The 12,336-nt window shown below is 46.6% G+C and overlaps 1 protein-coding gene across 2 annotated transcripts; it reads right to left on the bottom strand.

Moving 5' to 3' along the window:
* Positions 1-1,555: 1,555 nt before the first annotated feature.
* LOC119652360 (trypsin-1-like) lies at positions 1,556-3,103 on the bottom strand. Of its 2 annotated transcripts, XM_038056447.1 has the most exons (7): positions 2,978-3,103; positions 2,782-2,917; positions 2,563-2,716; positions 2,272-2,504; positions 2,059-2,208; positions 1,767-1,998; positions 1,556-1,703 (listed from the first exon to the last, which is right to left on the bottom strand). In XM_038056447.1, the coding sequence occupies exons 2-7, from the start codon at positions 2,830-2,832 to the stop codon at positions 1,582-1,584; spliced, it is 942 nt and encodes a 313-aa protein (XP_037912375.1). In that variant the 5' UTR covers positions 2,833-2,917; positions 2,978-3,103; the 3' UTR covers positions 1,556-1,581. The 2 variants fall into 2 exon arrangements, with proteins under 2 accessions (XP_037912375.1, XP_037912374.1); XM_038056446.1 differs by having other exon boundaries at positions 2,782-3,073.
* Between the last annotated feature and the right edge of the window lie 9,233 nt (positions 3,104-12,336).

The raw sequence follows: 12,336 nt of genomic DNA, 5'->3' as shown, positions 1-12,336 counted from the left end.
GAAAAAGTAGACGTTGATTCCGTTACCAAAGCCTCCAAAACCACCTGGCGCACCCCCTCCATATTGCCTTATCTACCTTTTAGACAGAAGTACTGGTTTCGTAAAGTACGGTTCACTGTCGGCAATGGTCATGGACCTGGTTCGGGAGGCTTCGACTGCTGATAAGTGCTGCGCGGTGGTGATGTTGAATATCAGAAATGCCTATAACTCGGCCAACTATGGTTGGATTGAGGACACCCTTACTAACTGGGTGTCCCTGGTTACTTAGCTCGGATAATCAAGGGTTACTTCTCGGAGAGACTTCTTTGGTACGAGACAAATGACAGGCCGAAGGAATATGTTGTGACAGCAGGTGTTCCCCAAGGATCTTGCTATGGAACATAATATATGACGGAGTGTTCGGCCTTCACGTCCCAAAGGAGGTAACATTGATTGGCTTTGTAGATGACCTGGCGGTGGTAGTAGTTGCAAAACACCCCCAGAAAACCATTCATGCAATCAAAGTATGATTCTAAATGGTAAAACTGGACTTAGTGGATGATAAAACAGAGGACCGCCTCTTACCAATCGCAGGAGGAACAATAGTGCCAAAATCCGGGTTGATAACCACGAGATCATTTCAAAATCGATCATTAGATACCTGGGGGTAATGATTGATGCCAAGTTGAGCTTCAAGGGACATCTGGATTATGCGCGTTAAAAGGCAGCGAAGCCTAGTCCATCTCTAGCAAGGATGATGCCTAATATTGGAGGGTGAAAATCTGGTCACCGGCTGCTTATCACAGGGCTGGCTAAAAAGGCCGCTCGACTTGTTTATTGAGAGATGGGTCGAGCGGAAGCATGGAGAGTTAAATTACCACGTAACACAGTTCCTTACAGGAACTTGCACCGCTTCTGATTGGGTGAGTCCCCAGAAAGTCCCGAATGCATTGCTACACACGAGGACCCAAAGTATGTTACGTTCCACTGCCCGAAATTCGCGATTGAAAGAGAAAGGTAAAAGATGCCCTCAACGCAGTTATCGGACCCTAAAATTTCGTGGAGGAGATGCTGAGGTCAAAGGGAAATTTGAGTGCGATAAGCACAATGGATTGAGTTCGGATAGCGCGAGGGACGCATGACTTAGTCGTGCTGGTGTAAACCGAAGCCCTCGTCGTGAAGTAATACTTTATGGTGGTCTCGCGAAGATATGGGCGGGGAAATAGGGGTGGTTTTCGATGGACAAGAATCCCACACAGCACTGCAACCTGACGCACCAGCCAAGGCAAGTTTTGGCGAGACTGTCAGAAGAGACGAGGACACACCTTGAACTGTATAAATAAGGGCGGATAAACAATCAGATGCAACAATGAACTATATCGCGTTTATGACTTAACAGAATCGAAAAGAAATTTAAGCCAGAATATCTAGAAATATTACAGAGCAAGTAGGGTAGCGTATCAAATAGTGTCCAAATTTCTGGGTATTTTTTTTAGGTCATTAGACGAGTGGAAGCAATAGGCTCTAATTAAATGACCAAATAAAAGTTACATGAATCTATGCTTGATTGTGTTTATTATGTAATCCATCCATGAACAAAGCTCATTCTTGACAGTAGCAGCCATCGTGAGTGTTCTCTTCAATCCAACCAATGAATTTAGTGACACGAGTGTATACACCTGGTTTACCCCTTGCAGCGCAGCCTGCACCCCACGATACGATACCTGCATCCAAAAGTACAAAAATATTATCTGCTTCTGTCTCAAAAGAGATAGCACTTCGCTCACCTGCCAACGAATGAACAGAATTGTTGGCTACCATCAAAGGGCCTCCGCTATCACCCTGACAGGCATCTTTTCCACCATTTACATATCCTGCACATAACATGTTCTTGGTAATTCGTCTTCCATAAACTGTATTCCGGCACATTGCGTTGGTCATGATAGGAACGGTAACTTCATGAAGGGTTGATACTGGCTTTCCTTGATAACGCGTTGCTCCCCAGCCTACTGCTTTTGCCTTTTGAAATGGAAATAATATCATCACAGGGTAAAGGTCTAATTTTGCTGGAGCACTTACCTCATAGCCACCCCAAGATTGTCCAACCTCTGGAAGACAGATGGGTCTGAGACTGTCACTTAGGGAAACTCGGCTGGATAGTTTGACCAACGAAATATCATTATTAAGTGTTTTAGGGTTATATCCTTTGTAGCGCTTGATGGCTGCAACCTGAAATGCGGTCAGAGGGGAATGAACTTTTTAGGTCAAAAATGAGTAGTCAAAGTTGCTAACCCCTCGCTTCAATGGAGAGTCTTTATCACGTGAGTAGTTGAGGAAGTGGACTTGTATATTTTCCTTCTGGAACCCATTGGTGCAATGTCCTGCTGTTACCACGTATCGGTCATTGATTAGTGATCCTGCACAAAAGTATCGTCCAAAGTAGGTCATCGCTACTATCCACGTGTATTTGTTGTAAGTCAGAGCTTCTCCGCCGACAATTCGGTTTTTGCTCGCAAGTCCGCATTCTAAAAGAAAAGATATAAATTTGCTTCGTCATCCTTGGTTAAAAACTCCGTAACTTACTGCAGACTTGACACAATTTAACTTTTCTGATTTTCACTTCATGATGATCGAAATTCACAGGTTTTGATGTTATGACCACGCCATCCCTCAATTCTGTGTATGATTTCGGTCGCGATATCTGCGGGCTTGTGAAGTTGCGCTTCACGATGATTATCTAAAATCCAAAAAAGGTCGGACACTGCATCCGTGGAAACATTGGTATCATATCTATACACTCACATTTGCAAATACACCCAAGCCAAGAGATAAAACCAGTAAAAAGCTCCTCATCTTCTTGTCGGCTTTTCCAAGGTTTTCGCTGATGATCTAGTTTCGAAATATCTATTGCTCCGGAATCCTCAAAACGAACCAACTTCTGCGACAAGAAAAAATCTTCTAACCGTCATAATCCCAAAATTTTGCAACCGAAAGATACTTTCCAATTCCAGTAAATTTCTCGACAAAAAAAGAAACAAAACTAGGAAACGTGGAAAAATGTTAGAAGAAGAAAACCACAGCGTACTCAGCTCAATTAAAACATGTACCGCTTACAATTATTCTGCAAGTATCTTCACCCATTGTTGAGTATCTTAAGAACCCCAGGTGCCGTAACCATGCATGGTCTGAAATTTGGTAAGCTCTTTAGCCATCAAAGAAAAGATGGTCTGAGCGAAAAAATGAGTTACGCACTAGCTCGTGCTGGTTCCCTTGGTTCATTACGTGGTCATTAATGGAGCATAGCCCCCAGACTTTTTCAGCTCCAATTTAGTACGGTTCGAGTGGCTTGACAACCTTTTGAATTGGCGATTCTGGCAGTAATGGCCCCGCCCGGATGTTCGGGGGATGCTAGCGGCTTTCGACCACAATCTTCTCTCTGTTAGCAAGTACAGATCGCTGGACCAAAAACCTCCAATTCCTCATTTCCGATCTAGATTAAATAGCCTCAAACTACAGGTCAAGTGTTTTAATTTGTTCTTACATCTTCGATAATTGGAATGCTGCCCAGGGACAAGAGGTGCTGGTAAACCATGTGTTAGGCCTTTCCCAAATGAACTTTAGTTAACCCAACTCCAGATAAATTTGTTTGCTTTTGGAATGGAAACTAATGGGCTGAAATCTATCAATGTTGGAGCTGGAATCTGATTTTGTTGGATACTCTGGGCGAGGTTGGTGTACGCATAAACACACATGAAAATTGATGGTTGTTGATTCTGGGAACGGGCCGAAAAAATTGCAGGTAATACTGCCCAATTATTTCCTGATGATTAGCCATTATGTGCAATTATTCATTTGCATCGGTTAATGTGGGATTATTGGCCCGAACTTAAGAATCCACAGTGGTCCAAGATAATAGCTCTTCTTCCGGGTTTCCGTTAGGCGAATAATTTTTGCTTATTCTCTCTTTGTTTTTTCAAAAAAAATGATGGAAATGAAAACTAAATTCATTATTTGATGTCTATAAATGCTGTCTAAGGGGTCAAGCAGTGCACTGCAGGATAGACTGATGCGGAACAAAGCTCCCTGAGGCCAACCTATCTCTCTCTAAGGATGAGCTGTCTCTCCTCTGGGACGGTGTGTGCCTTTTCAGGGGCCAAGCCTCTCGTATACCAAGATCGTTAGTGAGTGGTGATAGCCACATCCTGTACGAGGTGACCCTACTATTAACAAAACGCTACGGATCTAGACTGGGGAGTAGAAAAACACCTCCCCCAATCCAGGGTGTCATGCGAACCGTGCCCATTGGATAGTTTGCAGTCGGGGGTAACTGACTGTATTCGAACGGATCCTCACTGATACCTGGTCGCCTCAGTGAGTAAGTTAGACCTTACTGTGCTACGAGGGGCCATGGCACGGCGGACCTCTTAACCCCCATACTCGTGGTAATCAAATGTGTACAAAACAAGAAAAGAAAACAAAAACCAAACAAGCAGGGCCCTGTACCGCATCAAAACTGGTTTAACAGGCGGAGGCACGTCTCCGAATTACTGAGAGCCAGGTGACTACACCCAAGGAGGGAGAAGTTGGGACGTCAAGCAGTGGATCCAAGGTGAGCATTGGTATACTGCGTGGGCTACAGCCAACGAACACCACTGCTCAAAGAGCAGGGACCAGCAAAAGCACTTCTGAGATGAATATAACAGACGTCAGGAAGGAGACAGGTCTCAGTGGCGCCGGGGTTAAATGGTACCTGCGCTATCTGAAGGAAGGCTTGAAACCAGAAGAGGCCCTTAAGAAGGCTCAAGACAGACCTAAGCCATCTCTACTGGAGCCGAGAAAGCGGGGAGCAGCAGAGATCAGCCCGCATCAAGGGAATGCTCCCAAAAAATCCAGACCTGAACCCAAGGGAGGAGAAAACCCGGGCTGGTCAGGAGTGAAGGCAGGACCCAGGAAGCCCGCCCTTAGCTATGCTAGTGCGGTCAAGGGCATTCGACTGGCCATACTGCCAAAAAGATTTCCCGAGCAAATACTCACTCGGGAGGAACAGGAAATCATTGAGGAACTTGTCGTCAAGCAGATGATCAAGGGTTGGACGTCGAAACCGGTGTTCACCGGGATACGCTTTCGACCAGGCCTTATACTGGTGGACTGCGCGACGGAAGGCACCGCAGAATGGGTTAGAACCATAGTTCCTAGATTGCCAGGCTGGGAAGGGGTGGAATTGTCAACAATTGAATTGCTGGGGATGATATACCAGGAGCCCACATGGTGACAGTTTTTCTGCCAAAAGCCGCGGCAATAGAAACGGAAGACCTTATGAGACTCCTAATTGCTCAGAACGAAGATCTCCATACTCGACCATGGAGAGTCTTCAGAAGCAACGTGGAGGGCAAGGGTAAACTCCTCACGATCGGGGTAGATGACCGATCCCTGGAGGCAATTAAACGTCGGAGTTGTCATATCAACTACCAAATTGGCAACATACCCGTGCATGTGCACAAGGAAAAGCCGAGGAAAGAGACCTCGGAGGAGGCATCGGGTGGAAAACTTACCGAGGTCCCTGAAGAAGTCCCGGAAGCTATAGAGGCGGAAAGAACTGGATCAACCATGGAAATAGACTTACTGCCCAGTGAAGAGCAGAAGCTGGACGACCTAGACCTAGGACTCCTAGGGCTCGGGGTGGACAGCGACGCGCAGGAAAGCGCCATGTCGGAGGAGGAGGGTGACACTCCGACAGTGGAGAAGAGCTCCAAACAATAACGAAGCCAATGGCCAGCACTAAGATAGCCCAGATAAACCTCCACCATGCGAGAGCTGCATCTGCAGTGATTGCAAGGGCAAATTCCAAGGAGAACATTGGAATAGCGCTGGATCAGGAGCCCTGGGTGTACCGGGGGCAGATTCGCGGTCTGCAAGGAGGAGGCATGCAGGTTATTTGGGACTCCTCTTGTGAAAAACCAAGAGCTTGCATAATTCTCAAACGTAATTTGCAATACATATGTCTTTCAGAGTTCTTAATGGGGGACCTTGTGGCTATCCAAGTCTCATTGGAAGCCGGGAGGAGCACTCGAGAGGCAGTTGTAGCATCGGGATACTTCCCAGGAGACGAGAGCCGGGCTCCACCGGAACAAGTCGCAAAGCTGACGAAGTATTGCGAGGAGAGGGCGTTACCACTTCTTCTCGGCTGCGATGGCAACGCCCACCATGAAGTGTGGGGAAGCAGCGACACTTATCGTAGAGGTGAGTACCTTCTCGAATTTATTCTTAGCAATAAGTTAGAAATATACAACGTAGGGAACACTCCAACATTTGTGACCAGCACCAGACAAGAGGCACTAGATATAACTCTAGGAAATACCCTAATGAACGGGATGGTCAGGAATTGGAGGGTGTTGGATGAACCCTCAATGTCTGATCACAGGATAATCAGATTCGACATTGAGGGTAACTCCGAAATAAAAAGAATAATAAGGAATCCCAAGAGAACGGATTGGGAATCCTACACAACGCACTTGAGCAACAACATTGCCCACCTTCAAGGAGGCGGTGACATCAGGAGCGAACTGGAATTAGAAACGGTGGTGGAAAACCTCAACACAATCTTCATTGACGCATACGAGGCCAGCTGTCCGGCCAAGACAGTCAAGTCATCAAGGGATGTACCATGGTGGAACAAGAACTTAGCCAGAATGAGAAAAGAGGTACGAAAACTCTTTAACCGGGAGGGGGGGGCGCAAGCAGCATTCAAGGCACTTAGGTCCAACCAGGTGAACTCTAAACTGGTATGGGAATACCTTGAGAAACTGAATACACTCGGGTCGTCCAACAAGGTCTGGATACTTTGGGTTCCAGGCCATGCTGGGTTCGAAGGCAACGAGGCAGCAGATGAACTAGCCAAGAAGGGAGCAGGGATGCCTTTACACGGGCCAGAACCCTTCTGTGGAATCGCAAAAGGGTTTCATGGCTATGAATCTAAGAAACGAAGAGAAACGGTTGAGGGAACTATATTGGGCGGGCCTACCAGGGATGGAGCAGTCCAGGGTACTTATTGGGGGATACGAACCCATGTGTACAAAGGATTGCTTAAACCTCACCAAAAAGAACCTCCGAATCATAGTAGGAATTCTCACTGGTCATTGTCATCTGAACTATCACCTAGGAAAGCTAGGGATATCAACGGACACTGCCTGCAAGTTCTGTGAGGAGGAGGACGAAACCTCTATACACGTCCTGGGACAGTGTCCGGCACTTGTGCAAAGTAGGTCGATACATCTGGGAGAACACTTAATACCAGATGCAAAGCTGAAACATCTGGAAGTGGGGAACATACTAAAGTTCCTAACGGTTACAGGCCTGCTTGAGATACTATGATCAATAGGTACACTATAATCAGTTAAAGGGGCACAACAGTTCTTCAAGGACGCAGTGCGACTTTCCCTTAACAGAATAATCGTAAATGTTTATCTAAACACACGGCCATTAACCATTTGAGTTAGTTCCTCTACCTAGAATGCAGGGGTTCTTCTCGATTACTTGAAATACCCTTCAGCTCAGGCCAGGACTTCCCGAGATCCCCACACTTCTCTTCTACTTTTCTGCGTGAAATGTTCTTGGGGCGCCCCACTCGTCGGCAATTTTGCGAGTGTGGTTCCCCTGCATGGCATAGTGAGCAATGTAACTGTCGTCCTTCTTTAATGTGTAACCTATCCACTGACACTTCTGCCTTCCGATCACATCGCGTGTTGACAAAGGCTTGGAGCCCTCGGATGACAGTGGGGTTCATTTTCCACTACTACTCCCGTATAGCAACACAGAAAGGACACTAACATGAACAGTCTCAAATTTTAGATAGGACAGCCAAAGCGGGTCTAGGGGTGGGTAGGTAGGTAGGTATTAATGGCCGCTCCTAGGAGCCCACTTAGAGCTGCAGTGTCCCGTTCTGATGCCACATCCTAAGATCGTGACTGCTGTTATGAGAGCAGGGATCTTCAGAGTCAGCCCGTAGCATTCACGAAGGAAAGCAGCTCTCCCACCCTGCAGCTAGAAATCTCTCTGAGGTCTCCAAAGAATGATTTACCCGGTGTTTGTAGCCTGACTCTAGCTTGAGCTAGGCAATTGTACAAGAAGTACCTAAGGCTCCCCCACCCCTTCTCCGCATGTTCGGCAATGCGAATTGTAAGGTATGCCGAGCCAGGCGGCATGGTCTCCTAGGGGCCAGTGCCTCGTGCATATCGCCGTAATTTTGACTGAATTTGCACGCATCTGGCAGAGGAGCTCTCGTTATAAGCGGCCCAAATAGTTCTTGACTTGGCACAAATGGTAAGCCCTCACTATTTGAGGTCCGCGGCTGTTAAATAATGTGAGTAGACTCCGCTCTTGACAGCCGCCAGCAAGACACAAACTGTACCCACCGAAGGGCTGCGAAGACCACAGCCTCGCCTGGCCAAACCGTCAACCAGTTAATTTCCCTTTATGTCGCTATGCCCGAGAATTCAGAGAAGGGTGACTTTGAGCCTACCGCTCAGGCTGTCGAGCGTGTTTCTGCTCTGCCCCACCAGCTTCTGCACTGCCCCGTCGCTGAGTACAAGGCCTTAATGGCCGCTTGGCTGTTAGTTGGAGTGGCTATATTACGCTTGGGGCTCGGATCATGCTCCAGCCATCGACAGACTTTCAGCATCGTCAGTATTTCCGCTTGGAATACACTGGCGAAACCTGGGAGACCATACGACTCGGATACCCTGTATTTCTCCGGATTTTCAAAATATTGCGTACGTATTCTCGCACTTCTTGAAAAAATAGCAACATCACTGCCGAGTATAGTCTCTCTAGTAATGGTTAGCACCATATCTACACTACTGGTTCCCTTATCTTTTCTAAGGTGTGTTCATTACATCCGCAGAAACTAGCAGTTGCAGGGAAAACTTCTTAAGCAGAGTATTGGCAAATCTTCACCAGCAGGCCTTGTTTTGCACATGGTTCCTAATTGCCATAAGGTCTTCGTTCAAATCCCGGTAGCTCCGGAAGACATTCTGAAAATGAGGATATGCACACTTTTCGGACTCATCGAGATCACCAGGATGACTTTTGGACTATGCAATGTGGCAGCCTCAACCTCCACTTTTGTTTCATTTATTTGGACGATGTTCTGGTCGCGTCTTTCTCTAAATCCGAGCATTTGGAATACCTCGAGTACCTTCCTCAATTTGTTCTTGAGGCCGGTCTAGTACCGAACGTTGAGAAAAACAAATTCTCACAACCACTGATGAGACCCAATCAAAATGCAAGCAATTTCGGGCTCCTCGCTTTCAGAAAGTTAAGGGTCTAAGAAGATTTTTGAACATGTTAAATTCTACCGTCGTTTCTGGCCCAAGGCCGTCTACCATCAATCGCCCTTAACACTTACCTGTCCGGGCCGAAAAACCTCGAGAAATCTGGGCATTCCCCACGGACTTCATGAGAAACTTTGCTGTGGACCTTTCAATCAGGACGAAGTGGAAGCCTTGCGACAAGGCAAGGTTATCACACAGTATTCTTCACCGATGGAGCGGAATGTCGGAAGAACCAAGACTTCAACGCCTGTACCGACAAAGTAGGTGCCGTGGTGCCCCCGTCCGAGCTCTTGGCAAGTCTAGTTCTTGTATAGAAAATGCAAGTGCTAGTACACGTTGTGACCTTTTCGGTGAACCTACCATCATATCAGGTATTTGCCGAGGATCCTAACTACTCTCCCTTTTTTTGGCGGTTGATGTAGACCGTGATTTGGTCCTTCTTCCCAAAGGCAAAGCACCAACTGTCTTTTCCGATTTAGAAACCTAGTTTGACATATCACGTGACACCCAGCTAAGCATGTATTGGGCTTGACCCTTGTTTATTTTTTCCTGTAGTGTTGAATCCGCACATGCCAGGATGTCCTGTGTGCCCTTCGGAAGTCTCTGTAGTCACAAAGACTGTAGCAGCTCGGCGCTGACTTTGTCACCACCTAACTGCTTCATTTTGCGCAGCAATTAGTTTGGTGCACGCTCAGCAAGTTTTAGCTCTGCTAGTCAGGTATCTTTCACGTCTGAGGAGCACTTTATCATGGGTGCTGCGAAGAATTAGGTTGCTATGTTTGCATACAGAGAGGCCCGTATTTACTCTGGGCTCGGATTTCCTCTCTATAAACTCCTGCTTATGTGTCACTGCTTTGAAGAGATATGCAAAGGGTAGTGACTATCCAGGAACGGAACGGAAAAAAATAATTTGAGTTCAGCCATTCAAGAGATACTCAGGATTTCCATTTCTAGATTACTTTCAAAATGAACCCTTCAAACTGGACAATTGCCCAAAGGACGATATACAAGACTAATTTAAAGGGAATGACAAACATACAAAGAAGCCTAAAGAAGCTTCAAGTTAAACACACCACAGGGGGGGGGGGGGTGACCCTTCTGTTTTCAGGAGGATTCTATGGTTAAACTTTTGTGATTTTTTAACCAGGAAGTTCTATGATAATTGACTGCGTATCATTTTAGGCGGGTTCCATGGCAAGAATTGGTGGGGTTCTGATGCCGCCTTGTGGGTATGCAGCTGCTGACTGTTTTGTGGCCAACGATAAAGATTTCAGTGAACTGAACTGGTTGATTTCGATCTTCGCAAGGAAGCAATCACTGCTTGTTGTCCCCGGACAGATTCTTCCAAAGGCTAATCTCCTCTAGTTTGCAGAGGAAGCAAGCATTTCGTTTCTTTATGGAAATGATCTCTTGGATTCACCCTGGGCCCAGATTTTCTCTCTACGACTCCCTAAATCATTTGTTCGCCAACTTCAATTTTCAGTGTTCTTGCCTGAATCTGAAGTTTGACTCGCTTTTTGATGATTTTTTTCCATTTTGCAGAAATGAATACATTCTTCACATACAAGGCTACACTACACCAATTTCTCTTTCATTTTGTTCAGGTTTTCTTTCAGGAGGGCTAAATTTTCCTCGTTTTAGTCCCCGTAATATCCGTGCGCACTTGAAGTCAGCAGCAGCAAAAGAATGCCAACTGATCCTGTTCCACACTATAACCAGAAGATCGCAGACTACATCCGTCAGCGAGCAGCGTGTCACTACTGCGTCTGTTCCCAGATGACGGAGCATCAAAGGTATTCTTGGTGTAGTGAGCATAGATCCTTTTTGTAGGTCTTCACAAATCAGTGCGGTTATCTCACTGCTGCACTAGGCGTGGTAATCGTCAATGTTTGTACCTCAAGATCGAAAGAGGACGCATAGTCAACTGGGTGGTCGCTTAAAGGAGGTGATTTGCAAAAGTTAAAGGAAATGTTCAAACAGTGGTGCGAACATACCGACATAAACCCTTGGGGCGGGGCCTACAGAGTGGTAATATAAAGCCTGCGGAGACTGTTGTTGCTGTTGACCAGTCGTCGCCTCTTGAAACAGCTTGTTACCACTCTGTTTGCGCACCACCAAAACAGTGGAAGACTAACGGTGGCCCAGGTCAACCAGTGCCTAATACCTCAAGTTACCGAGGGAAAGCTACGGGAAATATGTGGTAGGATCGGCGGCAATAAGGTCCCAGGTTTAGATGGCATCCCTAAGTGAGCTTTGAAGCTGGCATTGAATATCTGGCCCGACCTTCGTCAACACCTTCGAGGCGTGTCTAAAAGAAGGAATATTCCCTGCCCGGTGGAAAAACATTTGGGTTCGCTTTCCAAACCCGGTAAGCCACCGGAAAATCCAGCATCATATCGTCCGATTTGCCTCTTGGATACAAAGGGGAGGCTACTGGGGAGAGTTATATATAATAGACTCCTACCCATCATCGAAAGCGGTAATGGCCTGTATGGGTTTCGTCGCGTCCACTCTTCGGTGGATGTGGTAAGCATGGTGGTAAGCCTAAAAAAAGACGCACTGCATACTGCTGGTTACTGTGCTGTGGTGACGCTTAATGTCAGAAACGCATTCAATTCCGCCAACTGGGGCCGAATTAAAAGTGCATTGGCTGACATAGATGTTGCTGAATATTTAGTGGCGGAGAATTTCTTCTCAGAGAGAACTGTCTGGTACAGGAGGGACGAGGGTTCCAAAGAGTATATCGTCACAGCGGGGGTTGCACAGGGCTCGGTACTGGGTCCCTGGCTGTGGACTGTTATATATAATGAAGTGCTTGTGCTTCTCGTCCCAGAGGAGGCTACGATTATAGGCTTTCCCACTGATCTGGCTTTAGTTATTGTAGCGAAACACCCAGAGGATTTGGAGGTTTACGCGACAGAGACGGTGAGACCGGTAAAGACATGGCTGGAAAAGACTAGATTGACCCTGATTGATGAGAAAACGGAAGCGGTCTTAACAACCAACCGTAAATTTGGAAGTTGGTGGG

This window comes from Hermetia illucens, chromosome 3 (genome assembly GCF_905115235.1).
Source record: "Hermetia illucens chromosome 3, iHerIll2.2.curated.20191125, whole genome shotgun sequence".
Classification (NCBI taxonomy): domain Eukaryota; kingdom Metazoa; phylum Arthropoda; class Insecta; order Diptera; family Stratiomyidae; genus Hermetia; species Hermetia illucens.
The sequence above is the reverse complement of the archived record's forward strand: the minus strand, read 5'-3'. Positions and strand labels throughout refer to the sequence as shown.

Excerpts from the sequence above, each read along its gene's own strand:
- LOC119652360 (XM_038056447.1), bottom strand. The coding sequence starts at position 2,832 with ATGAGGAGCTTTTTACTGGTTTTATCTCTTGGCTTGGGTGTATTTGCA. Across the intron at positions 2,505-2,562 it reads TAAATTGTGTCAAGTCTGCA|AATGCGGACTTGCGAGCAAA; the intron begins GTAAGTTACGGA and ends CTTTTCTTTTAG. Across the intron at positions 1,999-2,058 it reads AATCTTGGGGTGGCTATGAG|GCAAAAGCAGTAGGCTGGGG; the intron begins GTAAGTGCTCCA and ends CCATTTCAAAAG.